This window comes from Octopus sinensis, linkage group LG1 (assembly GCF_006345805.1).
Source record: "Octopus sinensis linkage group LG1, ASM634580v1, whole genome shotgun sequence".
Taxonomy (NCBI): Eukaryota; Metazoa; Mollusca; class Cephalopoda; order Octopoda; family Octopodidae; genus Octopus; species Octopus sinensis.
The window spans coordinates 49,105,996-49,123,495 of NC_042997.1; the positions used below are offsets into that span (position 1 = coordinate 49,105,996).

Below are 17,500 nucleotides of genomic sequence, written 5' to 3' on the forward strand. Positions count from 1 at the left end.
TATGTCCCCGTCACTTAGCGGTTCGGCAAAAGAGACCGATAGAATAAGTACTGGGCTTACAAAGAATAAGTCCCGGGTTCGATTTGCTCGACTAAAGGCGGTGCTCCAGCATGGCCACAGTCAAATGACTGAAACAAGTAAAAGAGTAAAAGGATAAGATTGATATTTAAATATCGAACTTATCAAGGGGCCAGCATGGGAATAAAAACCTTCAAAGGTAATGATAATTATTATTAAAATTATAATTTAGGGTATCTAAGAGATACCACTACGCTTGAAATAACAGCCAAAACTTGACTCTAAAGCCACATTAAAATTTCATACAGTTCTCTCCTGGTGCTGTATGAATTTTTAATGTGGCTTTAGAGTCAAGTTTTGGCTGCTATTTCAAATGTGGAGGTATCTCTTAGATACCCTAAATTATAATTATATATATATATATATTTAAAATGACAAAAGTTGCCTATGGGCCACAAACCCACATATGCTGTAAACATGACAGAAGTCTTACAAGCAACAATTGTTTCCATCAAAAGGGTTTTTAACCAAACATTTACATGCTTTATCAACAGCCTTATCTGCTTCAAGCTCTACAGTTAATTTTATATATATATATATTTATATATTTGTGGCTGTGTGGTAAGAAGGTTGCTTCCCAACAACAGGGTTCTGGGTTTGGTCCCATTATGTAGCACCTTGGCCAAGTGTCTTCTACTATAACCTCGGGGTCAACCAAAGCCTTGTGAGTGGATTTGGTAGACAGAAACTGAGAGAAGTCCATCATGTGCCATGCAGTGGGGCTGAAATTTGACTGGGTAGATGAGAAATGTAAGTAAATTTTAACATTTTTTGAAGAGTACCATATTATCATTTTTTCTTATTTTGCTTCACATTTTAAAGAAATTAAGACAAAAATTGAAATCAAGAAAGAAGAAAATAAGCACCTACCCTTGAGAGTTTTCAGGGTTTCTTGAGCTTCTTTTAGAATAGCTTCACCTTTTTCTACAGCTTCCTTAGCTTTTGAATTAGCCTTGAAAATGTCTGACATCAACTTATCTGTTTCCTACAGTGATGGAGTAGAAATAAAGATTGTAAATTAGAACAGTGGTTATGTTGACAGTAATGAAATGATGTGTGTGTGTGTGTGTGTGTACATCATCATCATCATTGTTCGAACGTGGTCGAGACAATGGAATTTACTATATTACGCCAGACTTCACGGTCCATCATAGCATTACGGAGGTCCTGTTGCTGGATGCCTGTATCCCTGGAGATTACATCAGGGTACGAGAGTGTGCGCCCTCTGGTATTGCGAGTAGATGGCTTCCAGAGGAGAAGAGTAGAAATGACTTCTTTTTCAGTTCTACAACAATGTCAGGCAAACTGGACTCTCCTACCTTTCACAAGAGATGACACAGGTGGTAGTTTCCCATATATTTGCATTTTGGTTGGATGGCGCCTCCACGAGAGATTTTGAGCTCTCATAAGGAGGCGAGTGTAGGTTCCATCCAACTGCCTCTCAAGCTTCTTTGATAACGTCCAGGTTTCTGAGCCATATAGTAGAATTGGTTCGACTGTTGCTTTGAATATTTCAAGTTTGAAGTCTCTACTTAGATTTGATGACCAGATGTTATGCATGTCATTACAGGCTGACCAGGCCATACCCTTTCTAGTTAGAAAGTCTTTTCCAGATGATGATATGTATGGCGCAAGATATTTGTAATTAGAAACCATATTTAAAGGTGCACTGAGGAGAGTATGGATGATGCAATCACTGTTGGACAGGCACTTGTTTATGTATTCAGTTTTGACCTCATGGAGGTAAAGACCTACACAATTTGAGGCTTGTTCAAGAGATTGTAAAAGAGACTGGGCATTGGAGAGAGAATCACTGATAAAAGCGATGTTGTCAGCAAAGTCAGTGTCTGTCAAGTACTCAGCTGGGTGTCTGGAACTTCTTCTTGGTTTTATTTCAAAGCCCTTGCCAGAGATGGTATCAACTGACATATGTAGCACATAATCAACAACAATGATGAAAAGAAATGGGGCGAGTGTGTCTCCCTGCAGTATTCCGGCTTTGATTGTGTGTATATACATACATGTGCATGTGTGAATTTGTCTATATATAAATGTATACATGTATGATTGGATGCTGAAAAGTTCCTGGCTTCAAGGGTATTGCTAAAGCCCTTGTTGGAGGTCCAACCGTCCGAGTTCTGAAGGACCACTGCAACAAGTGTATGATTCTGAGAGAGGAATATGGTGAACAGAATCATAATTAACTGATCCTCCTGTATTTTCTTCTACCCAAAGCCAGGAACTCTTCAGCCCCCTGTCATATGTTTGTGCCTGTATATAAATGTACATATAAAAAGTACAAGCATGGCTGTGTGGTAAGTGGTTTGCTTTCCAATCACACAGTTTCAGGTTCAGTCCCACAACACAGTATATTGGGGAACTATCTTCTACTATAGCCCCAGACCAACCAAAATCTTGGGGGTGAATCTGGTAGATAGAAACTGAGATAAGCCCATTGCACGTGTGGGTGTACATATGTGTATGTGTGTACATATCTATATATAACGTGACAGTCTCGTAGAGGGAATTGCACCACCGCTATATAGCCCTAGGAATCATCGTCGCTTCCTGTCAGCTTTGACACATTTCCTGTTGCTAGTCCTAGCTGGTGGGGGTGCTTGCCTCCCCTTTGCAAATATAAGGACACAGGAAATGTGTCAAAGCTGACAGGAAGCATCGATGATTCCTAGGGCTAAACAGCGGTGGTGTAATTCCCATACGGGACTGTCACGTTATGTTGACTTTATACAACCATTATATCGCTCCACCGCTGCTCATGTCTTGTTGAGACATTTAGAAATTCAATATTTCTAATATATATATATATATATATATATATGTTGATATGTACACACATATCTCGATGTGGATAGCTGTGTAAAAAAGTGCCACACCCTAGCAGTTGAGGGAACCTGTGGAAGAGGTAGACCCAAGAAGACCTGGGATGAGGTGGTGAAGCAATGACTAGTGACCGGGACCTTTGGAAATATGCTGTGCTTGAGAAGACTCGGCAAGCTCAAGTGAGACCATAAACCTTGTGGTCTATGTCAGGGGTGTAACCAGCCCACTTATGTGTACCTTTCCCTCATTGGACACTAAACTCTGCTTGCGAAGACCTGTTGAGGCAAGTGAAATTGAAATCAAGTTTGATGACTGGCATCCGTGCTAGTGGAGCGCAAAGAGTACCATACAAGCGTGATCATTGCCAGAGCAACAAGCTGGCCTCCGTGCCGATGGCACATAGAAAAGCACCATTCGAGCGTGATCGTTACCAGTCGCCTTACTGGCACTTACTGGCACGTGAAAAAACATTCGAATGAGGTCGTTGCCACTGCCGCTGGACTGGCTCCTGTGCAGGTGGCACATAAAAAACACCATTTGAGCGAGGTCGTCGCCAGTACCGCCTGATTGGCCCTCGTGCCGGTGGCACGTAAAAGCACCCACTACAATCTCAGAGTGGTTGGCATTAGGAAGGGCATCCAGCCATAGAAACTCTGCCAGATCAGATTGGAATTTGGTGCAGCCATCTGGTTCACCAGACCTCGGCCAAATCATCCAACCCATGCTAGCATGGAAAGCGGATGTTAAATGATGATGATGATATATATATTTCCCCATACATATATTGGCAGATATGGTATAAACCCAATGAGAAGATGATAACTCTACCATCAAACAAAATGGTAAGAGTTGAGAGCGGAAGCCATTCATTGTAAAGACAGACTTTAGATGTGATGAAGAAGATAGAAGATTGGAGTAAAACGGTAAATGCTGACCAACACAGCCAGGCCAAGAGGGAGACAAAATGGTTTAGAACTAAAAAAAAAATGACGATTATATTTTTAGAACAATTTTTAACAACTAAATTAAATCATACCTGTTAAATCATACCTAAAATTAAATCATACCTGTTAAATCATACCTAAAATTAAATCATACTTGTTAAATCATACCTAAAATTAAATCATACCTGTTAAATCATACCTAAAATTAAATCATACCTGTTAAATCATACCTAAAATTAAATCATACCTAAAATTAAATCATACCTGTTAAATCATACCTAAAATTAAATCATACCTAAAATTAAATCATACCTAAAATTAAATCATACCTAAAATTAAATCATACCTGTTGCTTGTTTAAAGCATCTTCATAGAGAAGATTTGCCTTCCTCTTCTCTTCATCAACATCATTCAACATGTCATTGTTTGCAGTCAATGTTTCTTGTAGAGACTTCTGAATTTCATTAGCCTAAAGACAATACAATAAATATGATTTTTATGTGAGCCTAAATTGAAAATAGTTCATGAAATGAGGTTGTAATAATTTGAAGTTGTATGCACTCTCAGACAGGTGCTTAAATATGTGTGTGTGTGTGCATGCTCGTGTGTTTGTTTGTTACAGGTAAAGGGAAACAAAATTATGTATGTAAACCAAAGTTTTTCTCAAAAATATGAGACAAGCATTTGAACAAAGTTTTTTGCTTGGACAAGCAACTCAATTAATCTAACAATTGACAAACATTTGACTCAAATGTTTTCTAATACAAGAGTGTACTGGTGATATTCACACTGCATTCAACTCCATCCTCATCTCAAATCATCTATCACACTCACTTCATTCTGGCACACTTTCCTACCCACTCATATTTTTTCTTCTGTCCCATTAACTTCACATATTTACTTATTTCTCTCTCTCTCTCTCTCTCTCTCTCTCTCTCTCTCTCTCTCTCTCCATCTGGGAAACCCATGTATTCACCTCTTCCACAAGACACTTGCTCCTGTCCTATTATATTTTTATATTCCTCAATGCTATACTTCACTCTGCTGAGGGTGCTTGCCATATTGGTCGGCCCAAGGCTATAGTAGAAGACACTTGCCCAAGGTGCCACACAGTGAGACTGAACCCGGAACCATGTGGTTGGTAAGCAAGCTACTTACCACACAGCCACTCCTGCACCTTAAATTTATTATAAACACTAAGTCCTACATATTAAGTTAAAAGATTTTAGTTAACAGAATATATTTAATAAGATATTTTGTGTATTTGCTTTAAGATATATTGTTGGATTTTTGTTCGATTTTTTTTATCAAAAAATTATGTATTTTTATATATATTTATACTTTCTTATTAGATAATATATGTACATTTATATAATTATGTTATTGTTTTTATCTCGGACCTGATGGGTGACTATATTTAAATTGAATTGATTTTACAGTTATCAGTTTGAAAATATAGCCACAAAACACGTGTAGTCTATTTACTAATTATATACTATTTATTTATTGTTTCGTACTTAATTTAGTTCAAGGTAAATGTTTTATCCTATCTTTGATTTTTTTCTTTATTGTATGATTTAAGTATATCATTATTGAATTGCTACATGGTGGTTCTTCTTTGATGTGTGTGTATGTATATATATATATATATATAGTAAGGAAATGCAAACCATTAGGCAAGACAAATGTCCTTGTCATACCTTGCTTGTTTTTCTTCACTACTTTAACCTATAACTACTGACTCAAAGGGAAGCCACCTTTAGCTGCTTTGAACAAGACAATCACATAATCACAACTTCAGCAGCTGTTCAAACTGGAATTTTGGTGGCACACCCATTTGAGCACTCAAAATGCATTCCTACTATTTTGTGTCATCCTGACAAAAACTCTTCATATCCATTATATGTGTGTGTGTGTGGGATGTTCTCTTTTACTGGTATCAGTCTGTGGCCATGCTAGAGTATTGCCTTCAAGGTTGTAATCAAACAAATTGACCCCAACATTTACTTTTTTAAAGTCTGATGTCTATTTTAAAGATTTCTTCTTATTTGTCAAACTGCTAAAGTTACAGGGATGTAAGTAAACCAACAACAGTTGTCAAGAGGTGAGAGATAAACACACACACATATATATGTATACAAACACATGACACATACATGTATACATACAAACACATATATATGTATACATACAAGCACATGCACACACACATATATATGTATACAAACACATGTACACATACATATATACATACAAACACACATATATATATTTCTTTACTGCCAAGAAGGGGCTAAACATAGAGGGGACAAACAAGGACAAACAAAGGAATTAAGTCGATTACATCAACCCCAGTGCGAAACTGGTACTTTATTTATCGACCCCGAAAGGATGAAAGGCAAAGTCGATCTCGGCGGAATTTGAACTCGGAACGTAACAACAGACGAAATACGGCTACGCATTTCGCCCGGCGTGCTAACGTCTCTGCCAGCTCGCCACCTTATATGTATACACATATATATGTATACATACAAGCACATGCACACACACACACACATATATGTATACATACAAACACACACAGTGAACTGACTGCTGCTGTCACAAACACTAATTTCTACATATATCAATGATCGATCATCGTTGATTTTAACAAAATAATTACCTCTTGCTTGATTTTTTCAGCCTCCGTAACTAAGTGATCCACATTGACGTTAGAAATGTTAAATCGAGCAATTTTTGTATTTATTTCCAAAGCTTTGTTTAATGCGTCTTCGGCCTTCATTTTGGCATTTTTGGATAAGATCTCCGTCTGATGCATCAGATTTTTGTTATTTTCATTCCTGAATTTAAAAATAAATTTGGTAAAAAAAAGTTACATTTTTACTAGCTTTTATTTATGTTTATTTGTACAAACAAAAATTTGTTTACTAGGAAAGTTGGTCTTTCTGATATAACTGATACATTTATTTTACAGTAGAATGCTCTTTTTAAAACTAAACTACTCATCATTTTACAATATCTTTCTGCATGACAAATAAGTACTATTGTCAGTTAATGGACTGCTGACTGCAACCAAACAACATTTACCAATATATGAAAAATGAAATTCTGTAGATTACACAACTATCTACTATTTAGTTGTCAAACAAAATAAAACAGCAAAACAAAGGTAAGATTATATTTTACCATTGTCAGGTGGGCTGTAGGATTAGTATATAGATATGGTGGTATAATGGTTCAAAGTAGAGAAGAGATCTACTATAACTTCTCCAAGGTAGAACACTAGTTCGTGTTGCATATAATATTACAAAAGATCAAACTAAATCTTGAATAATCTGATGTTCTGTTGAAAGACATACCTTAAAACACCTGAGATAAATTAAAACTTTATATCCACTTGGAATTAATAGAACTAAACTTTAGTCCTTCCTACCTGAGGGAAGAAAAACTTGGCAATCTTGACTTAACATTTTGGTATTTAAACCAGCCAAATCCAGCCCAAATATTTTACCAGTTTTATGTAAAAACCAGCCAGATATGGCCTCTCACACCAATTTTACAATGTCATTATAAAAATAATCAATTACATCACTGAAATCTAAAAGCTACAAGAAAATACATGATAAATTCAAAGGAATGTAAATAAGCATTAATTACATTTGGTAGAGTAATCTGAATGTTAAATCTGAATCTTAATCTGAATGTTAAATCTGAATCTTAATCTGAATGTTAATCTATCACCTCATTGAACATCCCACCTGGTCCAATGAGTGCCTTTCAATGAGTTCATTGGTTATGAGCATCCGAGCCAGGTTTTCAATTTGAGAAGAATTTCTGTATTACCAGTGACAGAGACATTAGAAAGGATTATCTGTATCGCCTTTACTCCTCTGAATTAACAAAATCTCTATCATCATATTTTCCAGCATTCTAGTCAGCATAGAACATTTAGTGTAAACATTTAAACATGGTCACTATCTTTTCAAATCCAGCTGCATTTCCCATGGAGTTTTTGGTCGTCCAAAGTAGTCTTGGTGTAAACTGGATGTAAATTTTGGCCTGAAAATCTCAACTTGTATGTTGGGAAAACTCAACTAAAATGTTTTCTTTATCTTCTAGTACAAATATGTTTGTTTTTGCTTTTTCCTTCCTCAGCAAAAGTTTAACATTTTATCCTTGGTTTCATGGCAATGAATACCAGGATTCTTAACTAACATACACAGGGTGGGGTACTGAAAAGTTCTTGGTTTTAAGGGTATCACAAAAGGTCTTGTTGGAGGCCCAACCTTCTGAGTTCTTTTACAGGGGTTAGAAAAACTGAACGACCATTGCAATAAGTGTAGGAATCTGAGAGGGGAAAATGTTGCATAAAACTATAATTAACCAATCCTCCTGATTTTTCTTTTTACCCAGAAGCCAGGAACTTTTCAGCACCCCCTTATAAATACTTAATAATGTGTGAAAGAGCATGTGGTTCTCTGAGTAATCTGGAAGTAAGTAATATTTAAGTACCTGAAGAGTCTAAACATATTTACTCTATGTTCCTTAAGTTAACTGACCAAAAATTAACTACATTTCTCATTCTTCTTATTTGTGAATGGGGCTGTTATTGTCAGCAAAAAGTACTATTTGCACATGGTAATTCAAAATGCTGATACTCACATGGAATTAAGCCTACTGATTTCATTGGCCAATCTCTCAGGGAATCGATACAGATCCTTCGTAGTTTGAAGAGCATCTCTTGAAATATTCAAAGCTTCATTTGCATTTTCCTCTGTTTCTTTGGCATCACTCATCTGTCTGAAAAGTAACACAAAAAAAAAGATAAATACATACATATATAGTTCAGCATCACTCAACATCAAAATAATCACTTTAAGATTCTTTATTCCAGATAAGTCAGATGAATATTCTTGATATTCTTTTTTTTTTCCTTTTTTCTTTTACTTGTTTCAGTTATTTGACTGCGGCCATGCTGGAGCACTGCTTTTAATCGAGCAACTCAACCCCAGGACTTATTCTTTTGTAAGCCCAGTACTTATTCTATCGGTCTCTTTTGCCAAACCGCTAAGTGACGGGGTCGTAAACACACCAGCATCGGTTGTCAAGCAATGCTAGGGGGACAAACACAGACACAAACACACACACACACACACATACATATATATACATATATACGACGGGCTTCTTTCAGTTTCCATCTACCAAATCCACTCACAAGGCTTTGGTCGGCCCGAGGCTGTAGTAGAAGACACTTGCTCAAGGTGCCCCACAGTGGGACTGAACCCGGAACCATGTGGTTGGTAAACAAGCTACTTACCACACAGCCACTCCTACGCCTTGGAAATAATATATTTCCAATACAGCAACACGCTAAATACACTTCATTTCCTGATTACTTACTTATCAACCAGAATTACACAACTTAGTAAATTATTAAGTCAGTTTCATTTTACTTACTGTTTAGCAGTTAGCATGGCTCTGGCTGCAATACTTTTCATTTTGTCAGAGCGGGTTCCAAACTTCGTGGTGGCAAGCTGAGCTTGTTTCAGTGCCGTTTGGCCTTCATTGTCGATGTAATCAGAAGCTCTGGCTATCTCTCTCTCAGCCCGTCTTATAGCATCTTGTGCTTCTGTAATGAAGTCTTGTGTGCGACGAATATCTTTGTCAGCAGCTTCCACACTACCAGCTATCATACCACATTTGTCCATGATGTCCGAAATGGCGTTCTTTAAATCGTCCAACTGCTTACCAAAAGTACTATTTGTTCCTGGGAAAACAGAAAAATATATAAATATATGAGGATGCATGGCTTAGTGGTTAGGGTGTTGCACTCATGATCTAGTGAGTATGGTTTCAATTCCTAGACTGGGATTGTGCATTGTGTTCTTAAGCAAAACACTTCATCTCATGTTGCTCTGTGATCACTTCGACACCCAACTCGTGGTGCACAGTGCACCTGTTCACACATCATCAATTTGATGGAGGGAGTGAGTTAATGTACAACGCATACATTTGATTACTATAAACAAATCATTTGTGCAGGTCGTTCAGCAAAAACCAAACATTCATGCATTGCGTTCGACAGGTGAGTCTATCAAATATACATATGAAATAATCATCATTATTTTAAAAACTATTTTTCCATGCCTGCATGAGTCAGATAAGTCGGCATTGTCACTGAGTTTTCTATGCCCAGATGCTCTTCCTAACACCAACTACTGCCTGTTTCTGAACAAAGTAATAATCCTCCAGTCTATGGAACAACAAACAACCCAATCATGGTTACTTGGAAAACTGCAAACAAACATCATTAGTTAAATGAACCTTTTGTTTACAAAGCTCATACAACATGTTAAGGATATGTCAAGACATGTCAAAAAGCCCAAACAAGCTTTTGCAGTGGACTGTAAACAAATACTGCTGTTTGTTTGTGAAATCATTGTTTACAACCAGAGCACACTCACATTGACAATGTACGTGTGAGAGAGAGCTTCTTTCAGTTTCTTTCCATCAAATCTATTCACATGGCTTTAGTTGGTCAGAGGCTTCACTAGAAGACACTTTCTCTAAATATAGGTTTCAAATTTTGGCACAAGGCCAGCAATTTCATTAGAGGAAGTAAGTCAATTACATCAACCCAATGTTTAACTGGTACTTATTTTACTGACCCCTAAAATGGAAATTGAACTCAGAACATAAAGACAGATGAAATGTCGCTAAGCATTTTACCCAGCATCCCAATGATTCTGCCAACTCACCACCTTACTTGCTCTCTTTCTCTTTTATCTCTTTTACTTGTTTCAGTCATTTGACTGCGGCCATGCTGGAGCACCGCCTTTAGTCGAGCAAATCGACCCCAGGACTTATTCTTTGGAAACCCAGTACTTATTCTATCGGTCTCATTTGCCGAACCGCTAAGCTACGGGGGCGTAAACATACCAGCATCGGTTGTCAAGCGATGTTGGGGGAACAAACACAAACACACACACACACACATACACATATATACGATGGGCTTCTTTCAGTTTCCATCAACTGTTTCTTTACATGATTTCTTACATTCTGCACCATCTCATCAAACATATTTCAGAAATTGACTCTAGAATCTTTGACTTGTACTCAGCCTGTTCTTCTATTACCACAAATATCTGACGCTATATATTTGAAGACTGCTTTTATCTTATTTCTTATTCAAGATGAACCATGAAATTAGTTGTTGGGATTTCTGAAAATTACATAAACATATTGAGTCAATTTCTGAAATATGTTTGATGAGACGGTGCAGAATGTAAGAAATCATGTAAAGAAACAGTAATAATAGTCTATCAATCATCTATCCATTCGGTAACAGTAAAAGTTTTACATCAGATATTTGCATAGATTGCTGAGATACTTTCAAAAAATAGTTTCCTTGTTTTGGAAAAAGTGTAAATAGCCAAATGGTTAAGATATTACACAACCAACTTAAAAGCTGTGAATTTATATCCTTATTTTATATTAGGTTGTTCCGAAAATAATGGCCGATTTCAGAAACATAATTTTGTTTTGGAAAAATTAAAAATAGAAATGTTTTGATTAGTCTGAGCCGTGAACGTCAATCAACGAGATTATTTATGCCTCGTTGACAAAAACTTATTGGCTTTGATTCTAAGAAATCTTTGAAAGCTGATTCCACCTCTGGTTTGGACCTGAAAAATTTATATCTTAAAAACGTGTTTAAATACTTTAAAACATGGTAGTCAGTGGGTGAAAGATGAGGAGAATATGGCGAATGTGGCAAAGTCTCATTTCCCAAGTCTGTGAGTTTCTACAGCATCATTCTTGCAACTTGTAGCTTTGCATTATCATGGAGCAGAATTGGACAATGCCAATTCACCAATGCAGGTCTCAGTTTTTTTTTGCGAGTGAGCATGCATGTCAGCAAGTTGATTGCAGTAAACCACTGCTGTAATGCTCTGATTGGATTCCAGAAAGCTGTAATGGACAACACCTATTGCTGACCACCAGAGAGTCACCATAATTCTTTGCTGATGCAACTTTGGCTTTGAGAAATGTTTGGGAGACTCATCACAATCAAGCCACTGACCTGATCATTTACAGTTATCATAAAGGAACCACTTTTCGTCACAAGTGACTATTCGGTCAACAAAAGGATCATTGGTGTTTCACAGAAAGAGCATTGAGTACACTTCAAAATGCTGAACTTTTTGATTTTCAGTGAGCTCATGCAGTACCCGTTTATAGCGCTTTTTCACCTTACCAATCTTCTGCAGATTGTGTGAGACTGTTGCAAAACCAACACCAAGTGATTGAGATATTTCTCTGCTACTTTGACATGGGCTTTGTTCAACAATTGCATTCAAGATTGCATGACCGTCTTCTACCATCTTCATCCACAAGGCTCGCATGACCACTATGGAATTTTTTAAACCACCTTCGTACTGTGCGAACAGTTGTAGACCCCTCTATCCATGTTCTGTTAATATTGGCAGCAGTTTGGGAGGCATTGTGCCCCAGCTTGAACTCATGCAAGAAAAGTTAGCAAAAGTCCTTTTTTGTCATGTTCATAATTAAGGGCGCTTATGCTTCAAGAATGTTTTCTGTTAGAAATAAGTAGACAATTATTAAAGAGCATTCATCAATTATTAAGTAGGTCGAAATTCACCTCAAATATAATTAAAATACTATGATAGAATTGCCTTTCGAAACACAACACTTAGAGTGGCCATTATTTTCAGAACAACCTAATATTATGCCTGTATTAAGCATTATGAGCAAACAAGATGCCTAAACAAGAGAAGTGGCACCAAATAATCTGGAAAAATCATTAATCTGCAGCACATTTGCTGCTTCTAATGGTATGGAAACCAGACATTACTATCAGCCTAATAAAATACATGGGCTTCATTGTAAAAGTTGAAGCCAGAGGGGAAACTATGCAGTCACTTGACCTGCTGGAAACAACAGCCTAATCTACATTAAAATTATATCATCATTTTCAAAACAAGAAAGAACACATTAGATGATGCTTTCTTAGATACTTGAAAAGTCGACATGGAGACAGCTGGAATGCTTTGATTATTATTGATCAGCAAGACCAAAGTTAAAAATGGCGCTAAACAACAACAATAAATACTAAGCTTGACAAAATACTTTCTGGCCAATATTCCAAAAGCCAAAAGGGAAGAAACAATGAATCTAAAGGAGAAAGAACTGTTAAAGAGAGAAAGCTTAAAACGTGGAGAACAAAATTCGGCTTACGACTGATACGACGAGCATCATTGATTAATTTCTCAACTGAATCACTGACTTTCTTCATATGCGTAAGAAACTGTGAATCGTTGAAAGCTTGTGGGCTGGTTTTAATGACCTCTGTGTAATTACGCATCTCCTCCAGGTGCTTGCGGTGTTCGTTTACTTGTTGCTGGACCAAATTGTAACATGGTGGACAATCTGTAAAGGAAAGAGAAATCATAGTTTTTGATGGATTTCAAACTGAAACAAATTGAAAATAATCTAAATAATTATTATAATTAATAGTAATTATTATAGTAATGATTTCTTTGGCTACAGTATACAAGAAAAGCAACAGGTAGTGAAGGGGTCCCAATATCTTACAGGTAATCATTTTACAAAAACAAATTAATGAAAAGACCGACTTTTATCATCCTCTACATTTAACATCCGTTTTCCATGCTAGTGTGGGTTGGACAGCTTGAAAGGAACTGGCAAGGCCAGGGGCAGCACCAGGCTCTTACTGCATAGGTATGTAATGTAAATTATGTCAGGTCACTTTCGAGTGCTACTGGTAACATGTAACCCAGTACAACCTGTTGCATGGTCGGGTTGTCGGAGACTAAACCGGCAACCCCACAAAGCTTGTTTGGTGAGGAGGGTGTTTATTGGACACCCTGCGGGATGAAAAACAAAACCCGTCAAAGGGCGGAGGAACTTTTGAGAGTCAACGGCCATCCAATAAATGTTTTAAGGGTGATCATGCGCGGGGACATAGAAATAATCAGACTGAATACCCGATAGCGTGGTTAAACCATTGGGAGTGAAGGACTCCTAGCCTTTGTTAGGGCATCCTTCTAGGAGAAGGTAACTCAGGTAACTGGGATAACTCCGACATAAAACCTGCAGCTCAGTGGTTACCGATGATGTTGACTTGTTCTTCTTTTCGGATTATGGCTGCTGTTGCTTATTGAGTGGGATTGACTCAGTGCACAACCTTTGCTCACTTTAAAAAAATCTTCTTGCACAGGCATTGCATGATAACAACATTGATTAAGATTCGTGCAATGGCCATACTCGATAACGAGGGGGCAGTCACCATGTAATATAAATGTGTGTGTGTGTGTGTGTATGAATGTATGTATATATGTATGTAGGTTGGTAGGCAGGTACATATGTATGTAGGAAGGGAGGCAGACAGATAGATATAGATATATACATATGTATTGGAAAGTAAGTTCAACTATATGACTAGTTGGTAAGATAAAAAAAAATATAATAAAATTACATAGTTATTGAGTTATTGATAAGAGAACAAACTGAAGATGACCAATGGTTAAGAGGAAAGATGCCACATGATTAAATAGAAAACGGTTATGGAACAAAGTCAGTGACATGATACAAATGACAAGAATGGGATAAAAGAAGAGAAAAAAAAAGACTGTAGGACTTTAGATCTGGATGGAAGCACTCCGTCAGTTACGACGATGAGGGTTCCGGTTGATCCGAATCAACGGAACAGCCTGCTCGTGAAATTAATGTGTAAGTGGCTGAGCACTCCACAGACACGTGTACCCTTAACGTAGTTCTCGGGGATATTCAGCGTGACACAGAGAGTGACAAGGCCGACCCCTTGAAATACAGGTACAACAGAAACAGGAAGTAAGAGTGAGAGAAAGTTGTGGTGAAAGAGTACAGCAGGGATCACCACCACCCCCTGCCAGAGCCTTGTGGAGCTTTTAGGTGTTTTCGCTCAATAAACACTCACAACGCCCGGTCTGGGAATCGAAACCGCGATCCAATGACCGCGAGTCCGCTGCCCTAACCACTGGGCCATTGCGCCTCCACACTTTAGATCTACTCACCAATACAACCAGCAGTGATGTTATACTTGTTTTCTTGACACCGGTCACATCTGTCCCCTGTAGTTGTTGGACGACATTTGCAGGCCCCTTTGTCATCACATTGCTGGTCATAGGAACCAAGGGGATCACACTGACAACCTGTAATTCATAAAATTGGTAAAATACATATTCAGGTATAAAACAAAAATGCTTGACATATATGTGTGCGAGTGTGTATGTGTGTGCATACATACATATATACACACAAACATAGTCTGGTAAAGGCTAGTAGGATGAAAATATGAAGTCCCCATTGCCCTGCTACTTGTCAAAGTTTAATAAAAATGTGCCCAGTTAAAATGTATTGTGTAATTCTTAAGTTTAATGTTACACTGTTGTTTTTTTCTATTAATATATAACTTGACATAAAAACAAACATTATTTTATATATATATATATATATATATATATATATCACCGTGATCACCGTGACCGACCAGGTTATCAGATGTTGCTACACATCGCTGGTCACAATGCACTTCACATTGTTTTAGTCTTCAAATGACACTACCCTGCTGGCTAAGTGAGCAGGCCAACAGAAGAAAAAGAGAAAGTTGTGGTGAAAGAGTACAGCAGGGATCACCACCACCCCCTGTTGGAGCCTCATTGAGCTTTAGGTGTTTTCGCTCAATAAACACTCAAAACACCTGGTCTGGGAATCGAAATCATGATCCTACAACTGCGAGTCCGCTGCCCTAACCACTGGGCCATTGTGCTTCCATGTGTATATATATATATATATAACTGACTGCCTTACAATCTCCATCACTGCTCGGCTCTGTGTATCACTGCCTTCACTACTCCATTTTTATACTCAGGTCTTTGTGTCTATTAATATATAATTCAACATAAAATAAACAAATATATATAGATATATATAACTATGATTGTCTTCCAATCCCCTTCTCACTGCCCTGCTCATTGTATCGCTGCTTTCTCCCAACCCATTTAGCAACTGCTTTCCATGCTGGCATGGGTTAGATGGTTTGACAGGACCTGGTAAGCTGGATAGCCACATCAAGTTCCACTCTAATATGGCATGTTTTCTATGGCTGGGGGACCCTTCCTAATGCCAATATATGACAAAGTACTAAAAAGTTCCTGGCTTTAAGAATATCTGAGTTCTTTTACATGGCTTAAAAAAACTGAAGGACCACTGCAATAAGTGTGTGAATCTGAGAGGAGAAAATGTTGAATAAAATCATGATTAACTGAACCTCCTGTACTATCTTTTACCCGAAGCCAAGAACATTTCCAGTATCCCCTCATGGAATGGCCAAGGGAACGAGAATGGGCCCTAGCTATGCGAACCTGTTCGTTGGCTACGTTGAGGCACAAATATTTTCACAATTCATTGGTCACACTCCCGAACTATATGGTCATTATATTGATGACTGTATTGGTGTAACCTCACTCTCCCACAAATAACTAGAATCCTGCATCTCTTTGTCCAATCCTTCCATCCTGCCCTCGAATTCTCCAGCACCATTTCCAACACTTCTGTCGCCTTTCTTGACATTTTGGTCAACATACACAACTCCACTCTCACTACCTCCATTCAATACAAACACACCGACTCACACTCATACCTCAACTTCTCCTCCTCCCACCCTACCCACACAAAACTCCCCATCCCCTACTCCCAATTCCTCCATCTGCGTAAGCTCTGCAGTGACAACCATGACTTTAACTCAGTTTCAACTCATGGCTTGACACTTCATCCTTCGTGGATATCTCCTCACCACTATCCACACCACCCTTGCCAGAGCACATTCCATAGCCCCTGCCACTGTTCTCCCTGTGCCCACCCTGTCATTACCCATCTCTAGTTTCCCCTCAACTACCACTCCTCCACTCTGCCTCTCCAATGCACCATTCTGCAAGCCTTCCAGTGACTCCAGTCCAACCCCTCCACTTTGCACATCTTCCCCAACTTACCCCTCCCCTCCTTCAAATGAGCCCACAACCTACGTGATTTCCTGATCTGCAGTTTCTTCCCTAACCCCACCTTCCAACTTGGCTCGTTCCCCTGCTCCCACCCACACTGCTGCAGTTGCCCCTACTTCTCTCCAACACTACCATCTTCACAGGCACCTATCACCATCCTTATCACTGACTCCTTTACATGTACTTCTAGCAACGTCATTTACTGCATCTCTTGCACTTTCTGTCCTCTTTCTGTTCCTTTCTGATGAAGAGCATAGGCTTGAAATGTAAAATATTTTCTCACCTTCCTGGGCATTAAACTAATACACCTGTTTGTTGTTTATACACCTGTCTTCGTCTTTTGTTTTTCTGTAAATTTCAACTATATATATGTGTGTGTGTGTATATATATATAAGACATATAGCAACACACACATAGGTGTTCTATATAAAATATCAGATTACATCTAATTCACACATGCACCAACAATAACAACAATTCTTGCTTTGGTTCCCCAACTGATGAGACTCTAGGAATGCCACCATGATATTATATATGGTGGTAAG

The 17,500-nt window shown here is 38.1% G+C and overlaps 1 protein-coding gene across 1 annotated transcript in view; it reads right to left on the reverse strand.

Annotated features, from left to right (window-relative positions):
* LOC115212053 (laminin subunit gamma-1) overlaps positions 1-17,500 on the reverse strand; it is a 214,419-nt gene that overhangs the window by 6,986 nt on the left and 189,933 nt on the right. Inside the window, exons 17-23 of the mRNA XM_029780865.2 lie at positions 14,969-15,106; positions 13,131-13,322; positions 9,327-9,636; positions 8,529-8,666; positions 6,529-6,706; positions 4,210-4,332; positions 949-1,063 (exon numbers count right to left, since the gene is read on the reverse strand). Of these exons, the coding sequence (XP_029636725.1) occupies positions 949-1,063; positions 4,210-4,332; positions 6,529-6,706; positions 8,529-8,666; positions 9,327-9,636; positions 13,131-13,322; positions 14,969-15,106 (1,194 nt within the window). The remainder of the gene's footprint in view (positions 1-948; positions 1,064-4,209; positions 4,333-6,528; positions 6,707-8,528; positions 8,667-9,326; positions 9,637-13,130; positions 13,323-14,968; positions 15,107-17,500) is intronic.